Source organism: Chiloscyllium plagiosum, chromosome 5 (genome assembly GCF_004010195.1).
Source record: "Chiloscyllium plagiosum isolate BGI_BamShark_2017 chromosome 5, ASM401019v2, whole genome shotgun sequence".
NCBI classification, from domain to species: domain Eukaryota; kingdom Metazoa; phylum Chordata; class Chondrichthyes; order Orectolobiformes; family Hemiscylliidae; genus Chiloscyllium; species Chiloscyllium plagiosum.
Window position 1 is genome coordinate 57339396 of NC_057714.1, and position 27729 is coordinate 57367124.

At 41.3% G+C, this 27729-nt stretch overlaps 1 protein-coding gene across 1 annotated transcript in view; it reads left to right on the forward strand.

Annotated features, from left to right (window-relative positions):
- The window catches only part of LOC122549915 (cullin-1), a 125331-nt gene that overhangs the window by 28661 nt on the left and 68941 nt on the right, over window positions 1-27729 (forward strand). The window contains exon 2 of the mRNA XM_043690138.1: window positions 23144-23442. Coding sequence (XP_043546073.1) covers window positions 23303-23442 — 140 coding nt within the window. The 5' untranslated portion in view covers window positions 23144-23302. The remainder of the gene's footprint in view (window positions 1-23143; window positions 23443-27729) is intronic.

Here is a 27729-nt window from a genome sequence, read left to right on the forward strand (position 1 = left end):
ACTTACCTCATTCCTGAAGAAGGGCTAATGCCCGAAACATCGATTCTCCTGTTCCCTGGATGCTGCCTGACCTGCTGCGCTTTTCCAGCAACACATTTCCATCTCTGATCTCCAGCATCTGCAGACCTCACTTTCTCCTCTACAATGCTGAAGCCATGTGCCCCCTCAACCATGATCTCACCACTTATCAACAAGCTATCATCTCTCGCACCATCCACAACCTCATCACCTCAGAGGATCTCTTACCCACAGCATCCACCCTCATAGTTCAGGAACCCCACACCTCCCAGTTCTACCTCAGACCCAAAATTCACAAACCTGACTGCCCATCGTCTTGGCCTGCACCTGCCTCACTGAACTTATCTCTGCATACCTTGACACTGTCCTGTCCCCCTTGGTCCAGGAACTCCCCACCTACGTTCAGGACACCACTCATGCCGTCCACCACCTCATCTTCACCATGGACATCCACATCAATTCTCCTGCTCCTCGGATGCTGCCTGACTGGCTGTGCTTTTCCACTACCACGCTCTTCGACTCTGATCTCTAGCATCTGCAGTCCTCACTTTCTCCAAATTAGAACATTAGTTTGGAACCTGTTTTTGTATCTATAGCTTTGGTTTGCTAACACCTTAAACCTGTAGGACTTGTGGCAATTGTGGTGTAATGGTGAGTCTTTGTTCAGTGTCTAGTTACTTTAAAGCAGTGCGCCCCAGACTATTTCATGGTATCACCTCATTTTAGCACTTGAAAATTAATATCACTCCAGATGTCAGCATAAATCCAAAATCAGAAATTGCTGGAAAGGTCTAGCATCTGTGGTGAGAAATCAAAGTTAACATTTTGGGTCCAGTGACCCTTCCTCAGAATTCCAAGAATAAGTTGGCAATGAGAGGACAATCAGGGAGCAATCAAACCTTCAACCTGTAGCTTTGGTAGCCAAAATCCTTCTAACGTAAATACAATTCAAAAACCAGTTCAAACCTTTTTCTTTTTTAAGCTGGTCCCTATGGGACCACTGTTATCATTCAAATATCTGCCATTTGTTAGAGCATATTGCCTATCTGGAGTGGAGGCATCTGTAGAATACTTTCAAAAAGAAGCAACCTACAGTTGATTCAGGTCTGACTTCAAGCAAATATCAGTTTTTTTTAAGTAAGCTGTTCTCAACTCTCAATTCACAGCTCCAAACTAAAAATGATTAAAAAAGAGAAAATAACGAAAAGTCAGCAAGGGTTTTCATGCATTCTGTTCGCTTTCCTAATTACTTTTCATACCTGCCTACTAACATTTTGTGGACATGCAGAACCAGCTCTGTGATCTCTCACCATTTTGATTTTCTTCTTAGTCTTCCTGCCAAAATGAGCAATTTCACACTTTACCACATTGCACTCCATTTGTCAGATCTTCACCATAACCTAACAATTTTGTTTTGTAGCCCCCTCATCCCCCTCACCTTCTCTTTGGCTGGCTTATGCCATAGAGTAATATCAACAGCACAAATTCAATTTCTCCACTGGCTGAGGTTACCATGAAGGACTCTTCCCCTCAATCTCATCCTTCACCTAAAGCGTGGTGAACTTTGAATTCAGAAATAGGGAACACTTTGAAAAAAAATGAGGGGTTGCCCTTTTAGGACCGAGATAAGAGTATTTTTTTGAGAGTTGCACAACTTTAAAACATACTGTTTCAGAAGGCAGTGGATGTAGGATCATTTGAAAATTTTTAAGGCAGCCTTATTAGAGTAGAAAGAGAATCGAAAATTATTGGGAGTAAATGGGAATGTGCCATTCGAAATACAAACAGGTCATTCAGGATCGTTTTTCCATTGCAGAGCAGGCTCAAGGGGCTGAATGGCCTACTTCTGCCCTGAACTTGTATGTTCCTTGTCCACAAATAACCTTCAAAGAAACTCACTGTATTAGACTTTTTTAAAAAAACTGCACTGTGGCAAAGAATTATGCTTATCTGTATTGCGTAATTCATAAGGGTTATTTTGCACATTTGTGTGTCAAAGAATGTCAGTGAGGTAATTGAAGACATTATTGAACCATCCAGGTTGAGCAAAATGCTTTAATAGACATAGTAAAGATGAATGTAGTAGTTGATTTGTAATGCAGATTCCATTTTTGGGGATTTTACTGTATTAAAATAGAAAATTACACGTGTAGAGTTTTTCCTGACTGTGAGTCCCAGGGGACTTTACAATCAGTGCAGTACTTTTAAATTGTCTACTTTCCACATTAAAACTACTATGTGATGCAGGTTAGTGGGAAGCCAGAGAATTCAAAGCTCTTAAAAGCCAGCAGAGGACAATTAAGAAAATAGTATGGGAGGTGAAGATGAAATGAGAGTAAGCTAACTCGTTCTATAAAAGAAGATTACAAGAGCTTTTTTTTCGATATCTAAAAGGTAAGAGAGAGGCAAGAGTGGACATTGGATTGTGAGAGAATGATGCTGGAACAGTAGTAATGGGGAATAAAGAAATAATGGAGAAACTGAATTGGAATTTGTATCAGTTTTCACAGTAGATTACACCAGCAGCATGCCAGAACTTCAAGAGAATCAAGGGTAGAGGAAAGTGTAGTGTTCATTAATGAGGGGAAAGTGCTAGGGAGGCTGAAGGGGGATAAATCACCTGGACTTTTTAAAAATTCATTTGTGGGACTTGGGCATCGCTGGCTGGCCAGCATTGATAGCCCATCCTTAGTTGCCCTTGAGAAGGTGGTGGTGAGCTGCCTCCTTGAATCGCTGCAGTCCACTTAGAGTCATAGAGATGTACAGCATGGAAACAGACCCTTCGATCCAACCTGTCCATGCCGACCAGATATCCCAACCCAATCTAGTCCCGCCTGCCAGCACCCGGCCCATATCCCTCCAAACCCTTCCTATTCATATACCCATCCAAATGCCCCTTAAATGTTGCAATTGTACCAGACTCCACCACATCCTCTGGCAGCTCATTCCATACACGTACCACGCTCTGCGTGAAAAAGTTGCCTCTTAGGTCTCTTTTTTTTATCTTTCCCCTCTCACCCTAAACCTATGCCCTCTAGTTCTGGACTCCCCGACCGCAGGGAAAAGACCGTTTCTATTTATCCTATGCATGCCCCTCATAATTTTGTAAACCCCTATAAGGTCACCCCTCAGCCTCCGACGCTCCAGGGAAAACGGCCCCAGACTGTTCAGCCTCTTCCTGTAGCTCAGATCCTGCAACCCTGGGAACATCCTTGTAAATCTTTTCTGAACCCTTTCAGGTTTCACAACATCTTTCCGATTGTTCAGCAACACTCCCTAGGACCTTACCATTAAGTGTATAAGTCCTACTAAGATTTGCTTTCCCAAAATGCAGCACCTTGCATTTATCTGAATTAAACTCCATCTGCCACTTCTCAGCCCATCTGGTCCAGATCCTGTTGTAATCTGAGGTAATCCTCTTCGCTGTCCACTACACCTCCAATTTTGGTGTCATCTGCAAACTTACTAACTGTACCTCTTATGCTCGCATCCAAATTATTTATGTAAATGACAAAAAGTAGAGGGCCCTCCACTGGTCACTCCACTGGTCACAGGCCTCCAGTCTGAAAAACAACCCTCCACCACCACCCTCTTCTACCTTTTGAGCCAGTTCTGTATCCAAATGGCTAGTTCTCCCTGTATTCCATGCGATCTAACCTTGCTAATCAGTCTCCCATAGAGAACCTTGTCAAACGTCTTACTGAAATCCATATCGATCACCTCTACTGCTCTGTCCGCATCAATCTTCTTTGTTACTTCTTCAAAAAACTCAGTCAAGTTTGTGAGACATGATTTCCCAAGCACAAAGCCATGTTGACTATCCCGAATCAGTCCTTGCCTTTCCAAATACATACTTGCTGTGGGTTGACCCACAATGTCAGTAGGGAGGGAATTCCAGGACTCTGACCCAAAGACTGAAGGAACGGCAGTATATTTCTAAGTCAAGGTGGTGGGTGGTTTGGAGGGAAACTTGCAGGTGTTGGTGTTTCTAAGTACCTGTTGCCCTTGTCCTTCTAACGTGGAAGTAGCTGTGGGTTTGGAAGGTGTTGTCAGCTGTTTGCTGAATTTCTGCAGTGCATTTTGTAGATAGTACACATTGCTGCTACTGAGCGCTGGTGGTGGAGGGATTGAATGTTTGTAGATGTGGTGCCAGTCAGGTGGGCTGCTTTGTCTTGGATCGTGTCAAACTTCTTGAGTCTTGTTGGAGCTTCACCCAACGAGGCAAGTGGGGAGTATTCCATCACACTCCTGACTTGTGCCTTGTAGATGGTAGATAGATTTTGAGGTATCAGGCTGTTGTAGCCACTGTTTATGTGGTGAGTCTAGTTGAGTTTCTGGTCAATGGTAACCCGAAAGATGGTGGATTCAATGATGATAATACCATTGAATGTCAATGGGCGGTGGTTAGAGTGTCTCTTATTGGTGGTGGTCCTTGTCTGGCATTTGTGTGGCGCGAATGTTACTTGCCATTGTCGTCCCAAGCCTGGATATTGTCCAGATCTTGTTGCATTTGAGCACGGACTGCTTCAATATCTGAGGAGTCGCAAATAGTGCTGAACACTGCAATCGTCAGCGAACACTTCTGACCTTATGACAGAAGGATGGTCATTAATGAAGCAACTGAAGTTTGTTGGATCTAGGACACTATACTGAGGACTCCTGCAGAGATGTCCTGGAGCTGAGGTGCCTGGCCCTCCACAACCACAACCATCTTCCCTTGTACACGGTATGACTCTAACCAGCGGAGTGTTGCCCCCGATACCCATTGATTCCAGTTTTGCCAGGGCTCCTTGATGCCAAACTCCGTCAAATGCGGCCTTGGTGTCAAGGGCTGTCACTGTCACCTCACCTCTGAAATTCAGCCCTTTTATCCATGTTTGAACCATGGCTGTGATGAGATCAGGAGCTGAGTGACCCTGGTGAAACCCAAACTGGGTGTCAATGAGTGGGTTGTTGCTGAGCAGGTGCTGTTTGATAGCACTGTCGATGACCCCTTCCATCACTTTACTGGTGATGGGGAGTAGGCGGATTGGGCGGTAATTGACAGGGTTGGATTTGTCCTGCTTTTTGTGTGCAGGGCATACCTGGACAATTTTTCATATTGGCAGGTAGATCCCAGTGTTGCAACTGTACTGGAACAGCTTGGCTAGGGGAGTGGCAGGTTCTGGAGCATACGTCTTCAATACTATTGCTGGAATATCATCAGGGCCCATTGCCTTTGCAGTATCTAGTGCCTCCAGCTGCTGTTTGATATTACGTGCAGTGAATCGAATTGGCTGGAGACTGGTATCTGTGATGCTGTGGCCCACTGGAGGAGCCAAAGATGGATTATTCACTTAGCACTTCTGATGGAAGATTGTTGCAAATGCATCAGCCTTATCTTTTGAACTGATGTGCTGTGCTCCTCCATCATTGAGGAGGGCGACACCAGGGTCCTGAAGAAAATAGCTGAAAAGGTTGCGGTTGCATTGGTGGGGATCATGCAGGATTCACTGGACTCTGAGGTTCCAAAGGTTCAGAAAATTATTAATGTAACACTCTTGTTTAAGAGGATGGTATGTGTATGGAACAAACCACCAGAGGAGATGATGGAGATGGTAGAATTGTAACATTTGAAAGGCATCTGGATGGTTATGTGAACAGAAAGGGTTTAGAGTAATACTGGCCAAATGCTGGCAAATGGTTCTAAAATCAGTTTAGGATATCTGGTCAGCACAGATGAATTGGACATAAAGGTCTGATGCTGAACTGTATGACTCTATGAAAGGAAGGAGGCAGATTACAGAAAATTATAGACCGGTTAACCTAACCTTTGTAGTTGATAAGATTTGAGAGTCCATTGTTAAGGTGAAATTGCAGGTGGAAGTGGATGGTGAAATATTAATGAGTCACCACGGCTTTGTCAAGGGGAGGTCACGCTTGCAAAATTAATGGAACATTGTGGTGGTAACAAGCAAATTGAACAAAGGAAAGCCAATGGACATTATCTACTTGGAATTTCAACAGGCCTTTACCTGTCCCTCTATCTATCTTTTGTGTCATCTGCACCTTGTTAATGTAAATGAAGCAGAAGGTCTCAGACAAGCCATGAGAGTGGCAAAGAAGTGGCAGATGGAATATAATGTGGGAAATTGAGGTTATGCACTTTGGTGGGAAGAATAGTGGCATAGACTACTTTCTAAATGGGGAAAGGCTTTGGAAATCTGAAGCACAAAGGAATTTAGGAGAACTATTTAAGGGTTCTCTCATGCTTAACATGCAAGTTCAGTGGGCATTTAGGAAGGCAAATACAATGTTAGCGTTCATTTCAAAAAGTCTAGAATAGAAGAGCAGAGGTGTACTGCTGAGGCTGTATAAAGCTCTGGTTAGACTGAAATACTCTTAGCAGTTTTGGGGCCCTATATCTAAGGATGGATTTGCTGGCTTTGGAGGGGCCCAGAGGAGGTTTACAAGAATGATCCTGAATACAAAGGGGTTTATCATTTTGAGGAGCTGATGAGTACTCTGGATCTGTACTTGGAGTTTAGAAGGATGATAGGGAATTTCATTGAAACTTACAGAATACAGAGAGGTCCGAAAAGAGTGTACGTGGAGCTGATGATGTTTTCATTTGTAGTTGAGTCTAGGACCTGAGGGCATAGCCTTGGAGTTAAAGTACAACTCATCAGAACTGACATGCAGAATTTCTTCAGCCCAAGGGTGGTGAATCAGTGGAACTCATTGCCACGGAAGATTGCGAAGACCAAGTCATTGTGTATATTTAAAATAGAGGTGGATAGGTTCATGTTTGGTAAGAGATCGAGGTCTTTGGGCAGGAGATTGGTTTTGTGAAACATATATCAGCCACAGTTGAATAGTGGAGCAGACTTAATGGGCCACATAACCTGTTCCTTGCCCCCTCCCCTCGACATTCCTGATGAATTTATGCTCAAAACGTTGACTCCTGCTCCTCTGATGCTGTCTGACCGGCTGTGCTTTTCCAGTGCCACACCTTTTGACTAAAAATATGGTGGCAAATTTGCAAACAGCAACTGCTGTCAACTGTGCAATAATGACCAGTTAATCTTTTTATTGTATGGATATTAATTGAACAAGGAAAAATGTAGCACAGGAACAGGCCCTTTGACCCTTCAAGCCTACCCCGATCCAGATCTTCTATCTAAACCTGTCACTTATTTTCTAAGAATCTATATCCCTCTGCTCCTTGCCCATTCATGTATCTGTCTAGATACAATTTAAATGATGCTATCATGCCTGCCTCTACCACCTCAGCTGGCAACGCATTCCAGGCACCCACCACCCTCTGCGTGAAGAACCTTCCATGCATATCTCCCTTAAACTTTTTCCCTCTCATTTTGAACTCGTGACCCTTAGTAATTGAGTCCTCCCACTCTGGGGGAAAAAGCTTCTTGCTATCTACCCTGTCTATACCTCTCATGATTTTGTAGATGTCAATCAGGTCTCCCTTCAACCTCAGTCTTTCTAATGAAAATAATCCTCATCCACTCAACCTTTCTTGATAGCTAGTCCCCTCCATTACAGGCAACATCCTGGTGAAACTCCTTTTCACCCTCTTCAAAGCGTCCACATCCTTTTGGTAATGTGGCAACTAGAATGTACACAGTCTTCCAAATGTGACCTTCCAATTCTTGTACTCAATACCCAGTCCGATGAAGGAAAGCGTGACGTTTGCTGCCTTGGCCACTCTATCAACCTGTGTTGCCACCTTCAGTTTACAATGGATCTGAACATCCAGATCTCTCTGTACCTCGGTTTTCCCCAGGGCTTTTCCATTTAATGTATAGTTTGATCTCCCAAAATGCATCATCTCGCATTTGCCCAGAGTGAACTCCATCTGCCATTTTCTGGCCCAACTCTGCAATCTATCTATATTCTGCTACGTTCTCTGACAGTCCCCTTCACTGTCTGCTACTCTACCAATCTTCGTGTCATCTGAAAACTTGTTAATCAGACTACCTATACCTTCCTCAGATCATTTATCTATATCACAAACAACATTGGTCCCAACACAGATCCCTGTGGAGCACCACTGGTCACAGTTCTCCATTTTGAGAAACTCCCTTCCACTGCTACTCTCTGTCTCCAGTTGCCCAGCCAGTTCTCTACCTATCTAGCTAGTATACCCTGGACCCCATGCAACTTCACTTTCTCCATTAGCCTACCATGGGGAACCTTATCAATGCTTGACTGAAGTCCGTGTATATGACATCTACAGCCCTTCCCTCATCAATCAACTTTGTCACTTCCTCATGGAATTCTATTAGGTTGGTAAGACATTGACCTCCCCTGCACAAAACCATGTTGCCTATCACTGATAAGTCCATTTTCTTCCAAATGTAAAAGAGCCTATCCCTCAATATGTTTTCCAGCAGCTTCCCTACCACTGACGTCAGGCTCACTGGTCTACAGTTACCTGGATTATCCTTGTTGCCCTCCTTAAACAAGGGAACAACATGAGCAATTCTCCAATCCTTTGGGACCTCAGCCATGTTCAAGGATGCTGCAAAGACATCTATTAAAGCCCCAGCTATTTTCTCTCCCCTTTCCCTCAGTAACTTGGAATAGATCCCACCGGACCTGGGGACTTGTCCATCTTAATACCTTTTAGAATACCCAACACTTCCTTCTTCCTTATGCCGACTTGACCGAGAGTAATCAAACATCTATCCCTAACATCAGCATCCGTCATGTTCCTCTCCTATGAATACCAATGCAAAGTATTCCTTAAGAGTCTCACCCAGTTTCTCTGATGTGAAACTTTCCTCCTTTTGTCCTTGAGTGGGCCAACCCTCCTGCTCCTTCTACGAATAAAAGGCTTTGGGACTTTCCTTAGGCCTGTTTGCTAAAGGTATTTCATGACCCCTTTTAGCCCTCTTAATTCCTCATTTCAGATTGGTCCTACTTGCCCAATGTTTTTCCAAACCTTTGTCTGTTTTCAGTCGCCAAAACCTTGTGTGTTTCCTTTTTTCTCTTAGCTAGTCTCACAATTTCACCTGTCATCCTTGGTTCCCTAACCTTGCTATTTCTATTCTCATTTTCACAGGGGCATGTCTGCACTCTAATTAACCTCTCTTTAAAAGCCTCCCACATATCAAATGTGGCTTTACCTTCAAGCCCCAGCTATTTTCTCTCTCCTTTCCCTCAGTAACTTGTAACTTGCTCCCAATCCACATTCCTCAGCTCCTGCTGAATTTTGCTATAGTTGGCCTTCCCCCAATTTAGCACTCTCTTCCTTTAGGACCACTCTCCTCTTTGTTCATGAGTATTCTAAAACTTATGGAATTGTGATCAGTATTTCCAAAGTAATCCCCGACTGCAACATCAACCACCTGGCCTGGCTCATTTCCCAACAGCAGGTCCAGTATGGTCCCTCCCGAGTTTGACTATTTACATACTGCTCGAGAAAACCTTCCTGGATGCTTCTTACAAATTCTGCTCCATTTGGACTTCTAACACTAAGCGAATCCCAGTCAATGTTGGAAAAATTAAAATCTCCTGTCACCACCACCCTGTTTCTCAGACATCTTTCTGTGATTTCTCTACATATTTGTACCTCTATCTCATGCTCGCTGTTGGGAGGTCTGTAGTACAGCCCCAACATTGCTACCGTACCCTTCCTGTTTCTGAACTCTACCCATATTGCCTCACTGCTCGAGTCCTACATAGTACCCTCCTTCAATACAGCTGGGATATTCTCTCTGACCAGTAATGCAACTCCTCCACCCCAAATACCTTCCTCTCATCCCACCTGAAACATCCATATCCTGGGATATTTAGTTGCCAATCATGCCCTTCTCGCAACCAAGTCTCAGTAATAGCAATAACATCATACTCCCAGATACTAATCCAAGCCCCAAATTCATCTGGCTTACTTACTACACTTCTCGCTTTAAAGCAAATGCACCTCGGGCCACCCGTTCCTTTGCGTTCATCATCTGCTCCCTGCCGACTCTTCCCCTTAGTCATGCTGACTTCATTATCTAATTCCTTAGAGGCTTTAGTTGCCACCTTCCACTAATCTCCTCATTTGGTTCCCACATTACTTTAAACCGTCACTAACAGCGTTAGCAAAAGCACCCCTGAGGACAGTGGATCCAGTCTGGCCCAGGTATAGACCGTCCAATTTATAATAGTCCCAATAACCCAAAAATTTGAACCCCTCCCTCCTGCACTATCTGTTAAGCCATGCATTCATCCTACCTATTCTTTCATCTCTACTCTGACTAGCACGTGCCACTGATAGTAATCCTGCGATTACTACTTCGAGGTCATACTTTTTAACTTGGCTCCTGACTCCCTAAATTCTGCTTGTAGGATCTCATCCCTTTTTTTACCTATATCATTGGTGCTAATATGCACCACAACAACAGCTAGCTGTTCACCCTCCCTCTTCAGAATGTTCTGCAGCTGATCTGGGACATCCCTGACCCATGCACCTGGGAGACAACATACCATTCGGGAGTCTTGTTTTTGACCTCAGAACCACCTATCTCCTCCCCTTTTAATTGAATCCCATATGACTATAACCCTTCCACTCTTTTTACTGCCCTTCTGTATAGCAGAGCCAGCCATGGTGGCATGAACCTGGCTACTACTGCCCTCCCCTGTGAGCCTCCAATCACACACCCCGCCCCCCCCCCAAAAGAGAAGTGTCCAAAACAGTATACCTGTTTTGGAGGGAGATGATCACAGGGGAGACCTGCACTGCCTTCCTGCACTTTCTCTGCCTTTTGGTCACCCATTCCCTTTCTCACTCATCAATCCTAGTCTGCGGTGTGACCAATTCACTAAACATGCTATCCACGACCACCTCAGCATTGCGGATGCTCCACAGTGAGTCCATCGCAGCTCTAGAGCCGTCATGTGGTCTGATGAGAGCTGCAGTTGGACACTTCCTGCACATGAAGGAGTCAGGGACATCAGCCTTGTCCCAGAGCTCCCACATTGATCAAGAGGAGCATAACATGAGATTTCCTACCATTTTTACTCTTAAGCTTAACTTAGTCCAACTGTAAAACTAAATAAAAGATAAATGGAAAAAAGAAAAACTTTTACCAATCAGACAATAAAAATGAAATGGAAAACCCTTACCGTATCAATACACCACTGAGTTTTTGTTTGATTAGAGAAGGAGGATGGGTGGGAGACACCGCATGTGTAGTGCCTCAGGTTCAGCCGCTGCCCCAATATATCAGTTTACTCACCTTCCCAGAACGCAATTTGAGCGCTCCTGCTGCTGCTGAAAATGGAAGCTGCTGACTCTCTAGGTAAGTCCTTTTGGAGGGAAGTTTACTTTCCTGGCAGCCCCCAGTCCTCACTGCCACTGCTCCCGCTAATGGTCCAAAATGGAGGGGCAGATGTTGGCCAAAACACCACCAACTTTAAATTGACACTGGATTTTTTTCACCATGAGACAGACCGGAGGGCATCTTGTTTGACATCTCATTTGAAACATGGCACCTTTGCAAGCATTCCCTTAGTCTTAGTACACTGGAGTGCCAACCTGGATTTTTTTTAATGGAAAGCACTGTCTCTCAAACTGGGTCTTGAAGCCAACAACCTTCTGATTCAGAAGTGGGAGTGCTATCCAGTAAGCCATGAGGAATGGTTGTTTATGATTTTATAAACCGTATTCTATAGATTGCTTAAATCTAAGAGCACTTTTATGCAGCTCCTTGAAAACTTGATCAAACTACTTCCACCACCCAACCCAATGTGTCCAAGTTATTCTCGTTCAAGTATTTATCTAATTTGGCTAGTGGTTATTGTAGACAGGTGGCCAACAATGGGACCCGACTGTTCAACAATACATTACACTTGAGGACAGTGAAGATGGGATGGCTAGCTGTGTTAATTTAGGATGATGTTACTACAATAGAGAGATGGGGCTGTTTTTCTGGATATTAAGATGAGTAGAGAATACAAATAGTAGGGGTAACAAGTTGTTTGTGGTACGTAGGTTGCTTAATAACCACATGATGAGACAAGTACTGAAAGAAATAGTGGTAATAACCATTGGTGATGAGTTCATGGCTGTTTTTGAGTTTCTTAGAGCAAACACAAGCAAGCTATCTAGTAAAGTGAAATGAGGGAGCATTAATTAATGGTCTCTTTGTGGAGGCACTCTTAGGATGTAGTTATGTGATGGAATATTGCGCTCAGTTTGAGGAACACAGGAGTGGGTCCAAGCCTAATATTTTCAACTGAAGAGCAGTAATGAAGACATGAAAATAGAGCTGATGAAAGTAAATTGGAAATTAGTTTATAGGGTAGATCAGTCAGCGAAAGGTAAAGTCACCATAGTCTTATTGGATCAAAAGACTGTGTTCTCTCACGAGAGAACGAAAAGTAGTGGTGGTTTAACCTGAGATCCACCATCTGTCAGGCCAGATGAAAGATAGAGAAAGAGTGTCTTTCATGGCAATCTCATATGGTAAGGGAATGGAATTTGACATTACTGTGCATTACAAACTAACTGTCCAGCCAAGGGAGATCAGTAGATAAGCAGTGGCTTGCATTTAAGGATATATTTCAGAAAACATGGAAAATGTATATTCCAATGAGGAAGAGTTCCTGCAAAGGTGGTCTCAACAGGGTTCTTCAGGGCACATTATCCGTGGTGAACTAAGCAAGTTAAAGGTAGTACACAATTGGAATAAAACTTGCATTATTCTTTGAAGTTGAGAGACAAGACAGATTGGAGATGTAAAGAACAGCAAAGAATGGCTGACTGAAGGATTAAGAAAGGAGGTGAAATTAGAGCATTAGATAAAGCTAACTAGAAATATAAAAACAGAATTTCTACAGGTTTCTTTTTCAAAAGAAAACAACTAAAGTATTGATGCTTCATGTTTAGGAATTAATAGAAATAATGAAGTAGCACGTAAATTAAATAGAGGGTTTGCACCTATCTTCACTTGTGACAGACAAATACCATCCCAGAAATAAATGTGAATCATGAAATAAAAAGGAGTCACTTAAAACAATTGCATTCATTGTGGGAAAGGTATTGAGAAAATTAATAGAATGTCAAGCTGACAAGTCCTGATGGAACTCATCCTGTGGTCTTAAAAAAAATTGGAGGTACATTGGTTTTAATTTTCTAAAATTTACTAGATTCTCAAAGGGCCTCATCAGATTGGAACTGCATGTACTTTCATGAATAGAAAATTCTGATTTGATGGGGTATGGTCAAGCAGAATTTTCTTTCTTGGTTCTCACCACCTGCTGCTGTCCCAGCTTAGCAGTTGACCTTCAGGAATCTATCATCCAGTCAGTAGTGGTACTATTAAGCCATCTTGATGATGGATACTATATTCTATATGGGAAAACAATTCTGTGCCTATGCTAACCTTAGTGCATCTTCCAGCTGGTGGGCTTAAATTTGTGTCTCTTGAATTATTGTGTTACCAGTCCATTTATGTTTGTTTTATTAGCTTGTGTTACGTGGCCTTTGCTGGCTGATCATTTATTGCCCATTCGTAGTTGCCCTTGAGTAGGTGCTGCCTCCTTGAGTCACTGCAGTGCACATACTGTAGGTGCTAGTTTTAGCAGCTGTGCTGGAAGAGCTTGGCTAGGGACAAGTTCTGGAGCACGAGTCTTCAATAATATTGTGCGAATGTGGAGGACTCCCAGGGTAGCTCCCTGCCAAGTGTATACATTGTGCCATCATTTCTGCTGGGTCTGTCCTGCTGGTTGACAGGACATAGCCAGGGATGGTGTAGGTGGTAACTGGTACATGGTCATATTCATGGATTTATACCTGACAGAAAATGTCAGGCTGTTGCTTCACAGATTCATAGTTGATATGGGGCTGGGATATCATAGCCGTTACAGAAGTGTGGCTTAGGGATGGACAGACTGGCAGCTTAACATTCCAGGATATCAATGCTATAGGTAGGATAGAAAGTTGGGGAGGGGGGGTGGTGCGGGAAGTGGGGCATTCTTGATTAGGGATAACATTGCGACTGTACTTAGAGAGGATATTCTAGGGAGTAAAACCAGGGAAGTTAGGTGAAACTGAGAAATAAGAAAGGGATGATTACCTTATTGGGATTGTACTATAGACCTCTCTCCCCCCCAAAAAAAGTAGTTAGCAGGAAGTCGAGAAGTAAATTTGTAAGGCGGTCTCAATAATCTGCAAGAATGAGAGGGTGGTAATGGTAGGGATTTTAATTTGCCTAACATAGACTGGGACTGCCATAGTATTAGGGGCTTGGATCAAGAGGAATTTAAGTGTGTACAAGAAAATTTCCTGATTCAGTTGGGGTGGCATGGTGGCTCAGTGGTTAGCACTGCTGCCTCACAACACCAGGGTCCCAGGTTCGATTCCAGCCTTGGGTGACTGTATGGAGTTTGCACATTCTCCCCGTGTCTGCGTGGGTTTCCTCCGGGTGCTCTGGTTTCCTCCCACAATCCAAATATGTGCAGGGCAGGTGAATTAGCCATGCTAAATTGCCCGTAGTGTTAGGTGCATTAGTCAGAGGGGAAACGGGTCTGGGTGGGCCGCTCTTCGACGGGTCGGCATGCACTGGTTGGGCTGAAGGGCCTGTTTGCACACTGTAGGGAATCTAATCTAATCTAATATGTGGAGGTACCTAATAGAGCAAAAATTGACCTTCTCTTGGGAAAAAAGGCAGAGCAAGTGACTGAGGTTTCAATGGGGGACAGTGATCATCATTCTATTAGTTTTAAAATAGTGAAGGAAAAGGATAGACCTGATCTAAAATTGGAGGAAGGCCAATTTTGATGGTATTAGGCAAAAACTTTCAAAAGTTGTTTGGGGGCAGATAAATGAATGGCTGGAAAGTGGAAACCTTCAAAAGTGAGAAAGTGAGAAACTGAGAAACCGAGAAACCAGAGACAGCGTGTTCCTGTTAGGGTGAAGGGCAAGGCTGGAAAGTGTAGGGAATGCTGAATAACTAGAGAACCTATGCCCTCTAGTTTTGGACTCCGCAACCCTGGCGAAAAGACCTTGGCTGTTCACCTTTTCTATGTCCCTCATGATTTCATAAACCTCTAGAAGGTCACCCCTCAGGCTCCCACATTCCCAGGAAAAAAAGCCCAAGCTTATTCAGCATCTCTCTATAGCTCAAACACTCCCAGTACTGGCAACATCCTTGCAAATCTTTTCTGAACCTTTTCAAGTTTCACAACATCATTTCTACAGCAGGGTGACCAGAATTGCACGCAGTATCCCAAAAGTGGCCGAACCAATGTCCTCGACATCTGCAACATGACCTCCCAACTCCTACTCGATACACTGATCAATAAAGGCAAGCATACTAAATACCACATTCGCTATCCTATCTACCTGTGACTTCACTTTCAAGGAGCTATGAACTTGCACTCCAAGCTGTCTTTGTTTCCCAGGATCTTAACATTAAGTATCCAAGTCCTGCCCTGATTTGCCTTTCCAAAATACAGCACTTCACATTTATCTATTTATTTGGTGGACAGCGAAGAAGGTTACTCAAAGTACAACGGGGTCTTGATCAGATGGGCCAATGGGCTGGAGTGGCAGATGGCATTTAATTTAGATAAATGTGAGCTGCTGCATTTTGGAAAGGCAAATCAGGGAAGGACTTATACGCTTAATGGTAAGGTCCTGGGGAGTATTGCTGAACCAAGATACCTTGGAGTGCAGGTTCATAGTTTCTTGAAAGTGGAGTTGCAGGTAGATAGGATAATGAAGAAGGCCTTTACTGATCGGAGCATTGACTACAAGAGGTAGAAGGTCATGTTGCATCTGTACAAGACATTGGTTAGGCCACTTTTGGAATATTATATGCAATTCTGGCCACCTCCTATTGGAAGGATGTTATGAAACTTGAAAGGGTTCAGAAAAGGTTTAAAAGTTGCCAGAGTTGGAGGATTTCCACTACAGGGAGAGGCTGAATAGGCTGAGGAATGACCATAGAGGTTTACAAAATCATGAGGGGCGTGGATAGGGTAAATAAACGAGGTCTTTTCACCAGGGGTGGGGGTGGGTGGGTGGAAAGTGCAGAACTAAAGGGCATAGGTTTAGGGTGAGAGGGGAAAAATTTTAAAGCGACCAAAGGGGCAACTTTTTCATGTAAAGGGTGATGCTTGTATGGAATGAGCTGCAAGAGGAAGTGGTGGAGGTTAGTACAATTACACCATTTAAAGGGCATCTGGATGGGTCTATGAATAGGAAGGGTTTAGAGGGAAATGCCAAAGTGTTGGCAAATGTGATTGGATTAAGTTAGGATATTTGATCGGCATGGACGAGTTGGACTGAAGGGTCTATTTCTGCACTGTCCATTTTTATGACTCTAAGTGTTTTCCTAATATGTACAGTAATTCTTTTGAACTTTATTGTTTAGCTGTATATTTTCTGTTACTTGTGGCTATTGGCTTTGTATCATAAAATTGAGTGTTTTGCAGAATTTTTCTTTTCACATGGTCACTTGCATCATAAAGGCTCTCCCACTGTCATTTTTGTCACATCATGTTACATACTCATTGACCCTAGGTTTGTAGTCTTGGTAAGTTTTTTTGGCACATAATTATAGTTCATACATCCCACTCAGATAGTAATATACCTTCTTCAAATTATTATTTGTGTGATAGAGGATATATACAATGAACTATGTGATTCATGTCACCAGATTACTGACCAGCAGTGAACTGCGTGGATTGTTAATATCTCACTGTTACCCCATACTTTTGGGTAGGTAGTTGTAAATAAGTCTTAAATGGGGATAGTGTTTATGTGCGGACTACTTCTCATGACATCACTGAACCTTTTCCATTGCTTTTCAAATTATGACATCATAATTAAATATGAATAGAGTTACTGGATGCACTGTGCTGTAATAACTAGATATGTTATAAATTTGGATACATGAATCTACAAGAATGAAGTTCATCTGATTAAATACTACTGATTATCATATGCCCAGTTGGAATTTGGTGTTCTTATTCCTATTATTGTGCTGAATGACCATTATAGTAGTGTCACAATAACAACAGTTCCTCTTTGATGCAAGTATTGTAATTGTCGCCAAAACTATGTGTAGAAGTGCCAGGAGTGGGGAAAAAGGAAATGTTTTGTATGTCTTTCTCATGACTGTTTTATCCTATGTGGAGCCTTGCCAATCTGGAGTGCACATTTGAATATTGCAGACATGTTACCCATGTTTGTGTTATTTTGGTAACTCGACCACAATTTTCTAATATGTACTACTGTTGAGGAAGGCTCAACATGTTCAGAGCACATGTTCATGACATTGTCCCAATTGAGTAGGGAATGCACATCAAAATTGATTCAAAAGTTTTTAGTAGTTGACTTGTGTTCCAGCCTGTAGCACACTTATGTAGCTCTTGTTATATCTGACTTTTTATACTAATAAAAATATTTATTTCAACTCAAAACCTTGTTTTACATTTTCTCAAAAAACATGACTAAGAAATGATATATAATTTGCAGACACAACTGATTTAGGCAGTAGTAGGATTAATGTATATTTTTGGTCATTGTGATGTGAAGAATATAATATATATTGTTATATGTAATCATGGGAATAATACTGAGATGTGAGAATAATTTTGAGAAAGAGAGACTACATTTGTATAGAGTTCAGAAAAATTGTAGAAATTCCAGTGCAGTAGATTGGGATTTGGAGAAGAACTAATGAAAGCTTATGAAAACCTCTGAGAAGATAGTTGAAGTTTGTACTGATTTGTATTGGTGTCTACAGGTAGGCATGGATAATATTTTTCCCCACGTTAATGAAACATGGTATGCAAAAGCGACAATTCTTTAAAATATACTTGGATGTGTATTTGTTAAAGAAGAATATGCAGCTCCAAAGAGGATATTTCTAATTTCAGTCAAGTAGCAATAATGGCGGTCTTACAAGGTTTTAAGCTTTCTAATCAACATGATCTTGTATTAAGAACATAGTGGAGATGAGGGTCACCGAGCACGATGAGCAGATGATGTGTTAGTCATCTTGTTTTCATTAGGATAGTATAACAATATGATTGTATCACATGCAAATTGCGTTTATCTGATTTATATGTGTAAACATGTTTTGACAATATAATTAGAGATACATGGAGGAATTCCAGGAATTACAGGATCAGGACTTTGAGAGGTCAAAGATATTTTGTGAAAAGTAGGAGAGGTATCTGAGAGCAACAGATAATACCAGGATATGAGACCATTTGGATGCATTTTGAGATGAATTCAGAGTCTGCTGAAGGCAGTAGTTGGAGCTGGATGCTTCGATTCAGGAGCATTAGGGATGTTAATAGAAAAGACTCAAAATTAAGTTCATACTAAATGAGGTATTGAAGATGATTTGGTAGATTAGAAAATTAAGTAATGATCTTTTCATTTTTTTTCACAAGTGGGCGGCACGGTGGCACAGTGGTTAGCACTGCTGCCTCACAGCACTAGAGACCCGGGTTCAATTCCCGCCTCTGGCGACTGACTGTGTGGAGTTTGCACATTCTCCCCGTGTCTGCGTGGGTCTCCTCTGGGTGCTCCGGTTTCCTCCCACAGTCCAAAGATGTGCAGGTTAGGTGAATTGGCCATGCTAAATAGCCCGTAGTGTTAGGTAAGGGGTAAATGTAGGGGTATGGGTGGGTTGCGCTTCAGCGGGGCGGTGTGGACTTGTTGGGCCGAAGGGCCTGTTTCCACACTGTAAGTAATCTAATCTAATCTAATCTTAAAAAAAAGTTACATTAATGAGATTTGGAATTGGTGGGTTGAATAAAAGTTAGCAAAATATTATAACGTGATTCAATGGCAAATAACTACAGTATTTAAAAAATGGAAGTTTAGCATTAATGTGAATTCTTGCATTCTGCTGTTGGATGAACATTCTTAAATCTTTTGGTAGAATAATTTTGCCAGGTGATCGATTTATTGTGTGCATCATCCTTCACAAGCAAAAGACAATTTGTCATGCAGTGTGTTCTGTCTACACATTAAAATTTAAATCTCTTTTGCAGTTGCAATCATTTTTGATCAGTTATTTTCACCCTGTAGGATATGGTAGTGATCAGTTTTCTGAATGATGGAAACATCTAGTTGTCACCTGCTTCCTTATGTATTAAATGTGCAGTGAGCTTTCTGTACTGTTTTTTATTGTGCATTCTTAAAAAAAATCATGTAAGTGGCACTTAAATGAAGAATAAAACATTCTGTTTAACAACAGGCAGGAGAAGAAATCTACGTAAAATATATTGATTGCAGTGTTCACCTGGTTTTAAACTTTTGGTATTAAGCATTCAAAGAAAACCAATTGCTCAGGGAAAAAAAAAGTGCAGTTTCATGCGGATTTATGGAGGATTGTATTATATCTTCCTGCATTTAAAGCTTATGAGCAAGAAAGGGATCAAACAATATATTGACATGAGATGACACCAGTCAGAGGAGATAGCCTAATATTAGATCAGCAAGAATTTCTTGCAACCACTTGGAAAGATTAAAGCCATAGTCGTTGGTAGGTTTCCCTTAGCCAGTTGAATCCCATATATTGTAAACTCTCACTGATTTCTGATTAATGTACAGTGCTTAGAATTTATCATTTGATCTCTAATTTTGATGCCAAAATTAGTCTAAATTGTTTTTGTTGTAATCCCTGTATCTAATACATTTTTCATGCTATTAACAAATTTGACCAACTATTGATTGCATTGTCGAACCTTCATGCGTAGAATGAAAGTATACACACTCTGCTCATCATCTGTCCTGCCATCCACTATCCATTCCATTCAATGCTGAAATTGCACAGTATATTGTCCTGTTACTCTAAATTTCTATGGATTCAATTTTCTGCCTTAATCATATACTTTGAGAAGCTTTCCAAACATTCTACAGTGTGCTCTCACCTGGCACAAATTAATGAAGCTTGTCAGACGAGGTTTTTTTTATCAGTACTGCCTATTAGTCCTTTGGTTCTTATTCTAAAAGCCGATCTTTTAGAATAGTTGCTATTACTTTATTGATAGTCCAACATGCCTATAATATGTTGCTAACAATATTACAGAACTTTTTTGCATATCCATTGCTTTCTCTTCATAAGTGGCTGATGTCGAGTTAGGGGTCTAACTACTGAGGGACATACTGTGACCAATGTGAGAAGTGGGAACTACTGCTTGCATTTCATTAGTGTCACGATTTATTTGACTTGTAGCAGCTGTTGAATGATTCAAGGGAGGGAAAATAATTATGTAGGTCATATTTTAACTGAAACACATTGACTGTTTCACTTTTAATGCAATATAAAATTATCTTTTCCACAAAACCATGTGGTGAGGGTAAATCAGGAGCCATTTTTACACTTTTCTTCAAAGTATCCACGTATGCGATACATACTACAAACGTGCATACACATCCTAAACTTAAATCGTAGTTTCTGTTCCCATTTATAAAAGCTCAAATGAATCTTTCACTTGTACCTTCCACTTCCATATTAAATATTTTAGGATTTTTGCCATTTGAATCTGAAGAGTTTATTTGCAGTTAGGAAGCCATCCATGTATTCCCAGCAATTTGTCTGCCTCTTTTTGATTGAAATGATGATCTGACCTAGGGATTGTCATTAAGTACTCTTATTTCATATTAATGACTGAAATAAAACGTAATCTACTATGTAAATGCTCTTTAATAAAAGGCAAACTATAGAGATGAGACACAGCTTTAAATCAGCTTTTTTTTAAATAGAAAGTGCATGAATAGAATAGTGTATAGTTTTCATCTTCAGAACAATCAATGTCATTGTTATTAATGAATGTAGGAAAGAATGATTCAGTTGGAGGCTCTTTTAAAAAGCACTTCACCATGTCTAGGTAAACTTGTCAAGTGAAACTTGACCTGAAATGTGAAGTCTGCTTTCTCCCCACAGGTTCTGCCAGGCATACTATGTTTTTCCAGCAATTTCTGTTTTTGTTTGATTTCTCAGCATCCACAGTTCTTTGGGTATTTTTTTCCTTTAAACAAAATTCCTCACAACTAACTAGCAGGCACATCAGTCTAAATAAGAGAGAGGTGATACTTTTTTTTTTAAATTGCTTTGATGAAAGCCTTGACTGTTTACCATTTTTTTGTGAGGGGAATAGAATATAAACGTTAAGAGGCTATGCTTTAGTTATACAGACTTGGCAACACCATAACTGTAACTTTAATCACACAGAATTGATATCTTTGCTTAGAGTGATGTAAATGCATTAGATGCAGTTCAGTGATGATATTGTAGACTAGTAACTGTAATGGCTCAGTTTTATTATGAGGAAATGGGTAGGTAATGCTTGTATTCGTCCAAGTTTGGAAGAGTAAGAGGGGTTTTGATTGTGACATAGGGCATCTTGATTGGTGGATGTGGCAAGGATGTTTTCTGTCGTGAGAGAATCATAGAACTAGATGTCACTATTTTAAAAATTAGAGGTCATCAGTTTAAAGTGGAGGTGTGAAATTTTTTTCCTCTCAGGATTGTATGACTTTGGAACTTTTCATGAAAGGGTAGTGGAAGCAGAGTACATTTTTAAGGTGGAAGTAGACAGATTCTTGATTAGCAAGGGACTGAAATGTCATTGTGGGTTGGTGGAGTAGTCAACGTCAGCTATTCCTATTGAATAGCAGAACAAGCTCGAGACTTATTCCTGCTATTAATTTGTTTTTTTTAGTTATTCCCCTTAAGCGAAGGCCTATATTTGAAATATAGAAAGGAGATCCCAACTGATTCCACAGAATCCCCTGCTGTGTGATTAAATTAGTCCAGCTGAACATGTCAAACGACAATAGACAATTTGGAGTTAAGGTTGTGAGGGGGAGGGGGTGGGGTGGAGTGGTGTGGTGTGGTGGGGAGTTGGGAGGTAGTGGGGAGGTGGGGAAGAGAGAGAGAGAAAGGAGTGAGACCAAAAGAGTCAAAAGAAATCTTAGTTTACAATCTCAATGATAATTGTTTCCCTTTCTCCAGGATACATATCATTGCAGGAATCTGACTCTCTCTCAACCCTGTGGAAATTCAAATGCAATTAAATGAAATATTTTTTACACGCAGTTGTAGCAGTTTCTTAACAATCTTTGGGGACACTAAAGGCCAAGTTTATTTTTGCAAGGCTATAGGTAGAACTCAAATCATCCATCATTTCATGGTAATTCAGAACACATGCTGCAGCATAATTAATAACTTTGTTTTCCGAGCGCAAGCCAGGAGTGAACACTTGAAGCTGCCACTATTCAAAGCACTCAACCTTCACTATTCACTTCCCCCACCACCATTGTGCATCTCACTTCAATTTACCAAGGCTCTTTTGACAACATTTGCCAAATCTGCATTCTCCACCACCTGCAGGATAAAAGAAGCACATGAACACCATTACTTGCAAGTTCCTTTCAAAACCACACAATATTCTTACTTGGAACTTTATTGACATCCATTTGCTTGCTGGGTTAGAATCTGAGAACTCCCTTCCTCGCAACACTGACGGTGCATCAAACTGTCCGTTGTCTCCAGATGGACTGCAGCATCACCTCCAAGGCCACCTGGGAAATGAAATGAACACTGGCCTAAATCACACCCCATGATTGAATAAATAATTGCCCATACTTAATAATCCATTTGAATAACTAATCATGACTTCAGATTATCTTCATGAAGACTGGCAAAATTCAATATGTTGTAAATTATTAGTCTTATGCAAGTATTTTAAGAATAACCTTCAAATTGTATTAAGACCTTAAATTTGTCCAAAATAGTTATAAATATTTAACACGTGGCATTGATGTATTGTATTAGCACCATAGGCACCTAATATGATGTCATCAAATAGCATCAATGATTGAATTAACAGTATGAACTTAAGCTGAGACCAGTTTAAAAAAACTTTATGATAGTGCTTAAATTTTAAAACACTAAGGTTGCTGGTTGTTTGCTGGCATCATTGTGGTTCACAAAATGTTATAAACTTCAGATATTGAATACAGAATATTACTGTTATAAAATTATATAAATATTCTGTCTTCTAAAATAATTGAAGTGCAGCTTGAGAAAACATTTTTGTAATAACCTAAAAGCAACACAAATTTTGATAATTTCCTCACTTGAAACTGTTGTTTTTGTTACAGGTTGGATGAGATAAACTCCATCTAGTCAGTTTGGCAGAAATAAAGTTCGTTGGAAGTTGACAGCAAGAAACTGAAAGGAGTCCATACTACTACTTCTCATGGAGGCATAACTCAATTAGCTGTGAACTTTGCTATAGAAAACTATAAGGAAAACAGAAAATGTCATCAAACAAGAGCCAAAATCCTCATGGGCTTAAGCAGATAGGCCTGGATCAGATATGGGATGACCTTCGAGCTGGCATTCAACAGGTTTACACCCGACAGAGCATGGCAAAATCAAGATACATGGAACTATACACGTATCCTGTTACATGTTCAGCATTTTTGATAACTGGCATCAGTTATAACCTTCTCTCTTACAAGAATTTATGTGAAAATGGCATAATGCCTTGAGGCAGAGTTCTGTAAATATCTTTTGAAAATCTCAAAATTCCATTTGCGTAATAGAAAATGTACTATGAAGTAAGGAATGTTTCAATCTGGTTTATATTTTATAGCCATTATTAGTAAAACATTAAATTAAGGTAATACATTAATTAAAACATAAAATGACAAGGAACAACTTTTCAGAACTCCTGGTTTATGGAAGGAAAAGGCTTTCTGTAAATGTTAACAAATAGTGAAAAATGTTAACCTTTCTGGATTTTGGGGAATTGAGCCAGAGGGCTCAAAGTTCTAGTAATCCTCATTCGATCTCAACTACAGGTTAAAATCTTGGTTGTACTTGTTTAGGAAAATTTGTTTCAGGCTTGTAAAAGTATTTACATCGAGATATAGAGTCTACATAAATGTTTACAACATTTAATTTAAAAAAAACTGTATTGCTATTGATTCTGGGAAATGAAACTTCACTGTTTTACTCTAATTTTTAAAATTCAGTTGTGCAGTGTGGGCTTCGCTGGCTGCACCAGTGTTTATTAGCTATCCTGGTTGCCCTTGAGAAGATGGTGGTGGTGGTGAGATGCTGCCTTAGCCAGTGCATTCCACGTGCTGTAGGTAGGCATACATGCAATTGGTGTTCCCAGATATCTGCTGTCTTCGTCCTTCAAGATTGATGAGTCGTGGGTTTGAAAGTTCTGCCTCAGGATCTTTGCCAAATTTTTGCAGGACAGGTAGACAACCCTTTATCCAAAATCCAAAAGGCTCCGAAATCCTGAAGTTCTTTTCTCATTAACAAGGTTATTTGGCATGCAAACAGTTAACTAAACTCCACACCCACTTGATGCGTGTCTGTCAGATGTGACGTGGGGGCGTGTGGCCCAGCACTGGCAGGCCTTAATTCTGTCTCAGGGCCCATATTACTCAATGAGTCTGCTGTTCAGTAAGATTTTAAAAAATTTCACCATCAAACTGTCACTTATTCTGAAATTTGAAAAATTCTGAATTCTGAAAAACAGCTGGTCCCAAGCATTTTGGACAAAGGATTGTGCACCTGTACTATGATATGGTTAGTACTAAGCGTCCAAGGCGAAAAGACTGAACGTTTGAATGTGGTGCTAAGCTTCTTCAGTGTTGTTGGAACTGCACTCATCCAAGCAAGAGGGGAGTATTCCATCCAACCCCTGACTTATAGATCATGTACAGGGTTTGGGGAGTCAGGAGATGAATTGCTTGCATAGTGTTCCTAGCCTCTGACCAGTTCTTGTAACTGCCGTATTAATATGGGAAGTCCAACTTGGTTTCTGGTTAGTGGTAATCCTCAGAATGCTCATAATGGTGGATTGAGTGATTGGTAGCGCCATTGCATGTCAAAATGTGGTGGTTAGATCATCTCCAGTAAGAGTCATTGCCTGGTAATTGTGTGCGTGAATGATGGAATAATGTGCACCAAAGCAGAGTTAAGGGATTTGTGCTCATGTGTATTATAATCTGAACTGCATAAGATGTTGCTACATCGTTGTGACATTTACGGTATTTGGTATTGACTGTCCTTGTTTCCTCGCTGAAATTACCACTTCAAATTAGGATAATATTTGAGTGTTCATTTTCATCCATTGCGAATTGGGATGGATGTAGGTTCAACCCAGTTTCTTTTGGACATGGTCCTATGGTACTAATCAAACAATACCATCTATATATTGTTGTTCCTGCCTCAGTCGAAGCAAAACGCTCAGAGACACAGTATAGTTTTACTTCGTTCATCTTTATTCCAGACCCTGGAGGGAGAGAGAACGATCGCCCATGTGCACAGATACATGAATTCTCAAGTCTTCTCAGGAACAGCAGATTCTTAATGAATTATATAGTCACGTAAAGGGGGGAGCATCCAGATAAGGCAACATACATGTTGATTGGGTGACTGTTACAATCAGCAGGGGTCAATAGCAAAGATTAAGCCATCTGGCGTTACGCAATAAATGTTCTTAACCTTATTAACTGGCTTCACAGAATGAATACTTTTCACCTTGTTAACCCATTACCCTTGCCTCCAGCACCACATTGTTAATTGCAAGTTCTTATCTGATCTGAGTTATACTCAGCTGAACCTCTTGTTTCACAAACCTCAAAACTTAACTCTTTTCCCTATCTGGTCGTACCCTATACACATTCTCAAGTTTGTTTGGAATTGGTAGTTGGCCCTGACAGTAGCAGTCATTGGAAATGGACACATTGTAGTGTGGTTTAGATCAGAGTGGTGCTGGAAAAGCACAGCAGGTCAGGCAGCATCCGAGGAGCAGGAAAATCGACATTTCGGGCAAAAGCCCTTCATCTGGTTTCCAGCATCTGCAGACCTCACTTTTGCCTATATTGTAGTGTGGTTGCCTTTCTGAAGTTGTGGCAGAGCTTGAGTTTTTTTTCTTACTTAAAATTGTGCCTGTTGTTCATGTGTTTGCTTAAACTGTGCTGTTCCATTTGGGTGTATTCTGTTTTCTAGCAGTAATGCCTGTACCTCGGTGAGTACAACATTTTTCAGCAGTGGACAGAAAAGAAAGGACTTATTGATTAACAAAGCAGTTGGACTGTCAACCTGTTCGATCTTTACTGTGGTAACTTGTTAGAATCATTAAATTAACTCCATCCCACTGCAATCAGTCAACCAGATAGGTTGTTACATTAGTTTTCTCAAATTGCATTAAACATGTTGCATCTGCAATATTCTCATCTCCACAGATGCCGACAGACCGAGCTCTTCCAGAGTTTTTTTTTGTGCATTTTGGCAGCATCGCAAATGCTAACGCCAGTTTGTAATGTAGAGCGGTGCTGTGCTGTGACAGTAATAATGAACCTGTTGTTTCCTTGTTATTACTCTTGAAATGGAAAGCAACTTCAAAAGTTTAGATGGGCTGAATACAGCTGTCAGTGGATCTAAGCTTCTACATAGGGAGCAGTGGAAATGCTCTCTTGCAGTCATGAATTGACAAGAACTTCTGCTACAACACTCAGTCTTGCTGTGGAAACTCTGGGACAAGTTGTACCTTGAGTGAGGTGTAATTCAATGTTTGAGGAGAAAGTGAGGTCTGCAGATGCTGGAGATCAGAGCTGGAAATGTGTTGCTGGAAAGGCGCAGCAGGTCAGGCAGCATCCAGGGAACAGGAGAATCGACGTTTCGGGCATACGCCCTTCTTCAGGAATGAGGAAAGTTTGTCCAGCAGGCTAAGATAAAAGGTAGGGAGGAGGGACTTGGGGGAGGGGCGTCGGAAATGTGATAGGTAGAAAGAGGTGAAGGTGAGGGTGATAGGTCAGACTGGGGTGGGGGCGGAGAGGTCGGGAAGAAGATTGCAGGTTAGGAAGGCGGTGCTGAATTCGATGGATTTGACTGAGACAAATGACTCAGTTATTAAATGACTTTGAGCTGTTGGAAAACAGCAGTGACAATGGAGTGAATAACACCGCAGTCTCAAATCACGTTCTGTGGGCATCTGCTGTATTATTTAATGACACTGATCAAAGGCAGGGATTTGCAGAATTGTCATGGGTTTTTATCTTTCAAAGTCAAACTTTCCAACGCCGCGGAAGACCTAAACATGGAGGAAATTGTCCTTTATCTCAGTGGTAGCACACTTTCCCTGAGACAGCGGTTAAGAGTTCAAGACCCACTTTAGTACCTGAGCACCTCACACATGTTGACATTTCTCGCTGCACTGTCAGGAGATGTAGAGGAGGCAGGGGCCTTGTGGTATTATCGCTGCAGTGTTAACCCTGAGACCCTGGTAATGTTCTGGAAACCCAGGTTTGAATTCTGCTATGGCAGATGGTCAAATTTGTATTTAATTAAAAACAAAATCTAGGGTTAAGAGTCTAATGATGACCACGAAACTGTTGTTGATTTTCGGAGAAACTCATTTGGTTCTCCTTTAGACAATAGACAATAGGTGCAGGAGTAGGCTATTTTGCCCTTCGAGCCTGCACCGCCATTCAATATGATCGTGGCTGATCATCCTTAATCAGTATCCTGTTCCTGCCTTATCTCCATAACCCTTGATTCCACTATCCTTGAGAGCTCTATCCAACTCTTTCTTAAATGAATCCAGAGACTGGGCCTCCACTGCCCACTCGGGCAGAGCATTCCACACAGCCACCACTCTCTGGATGAAAAAGTTTCTCCTCATCTCTGTCATCTCTGGACTCGAGCTTTAGTGCTCATA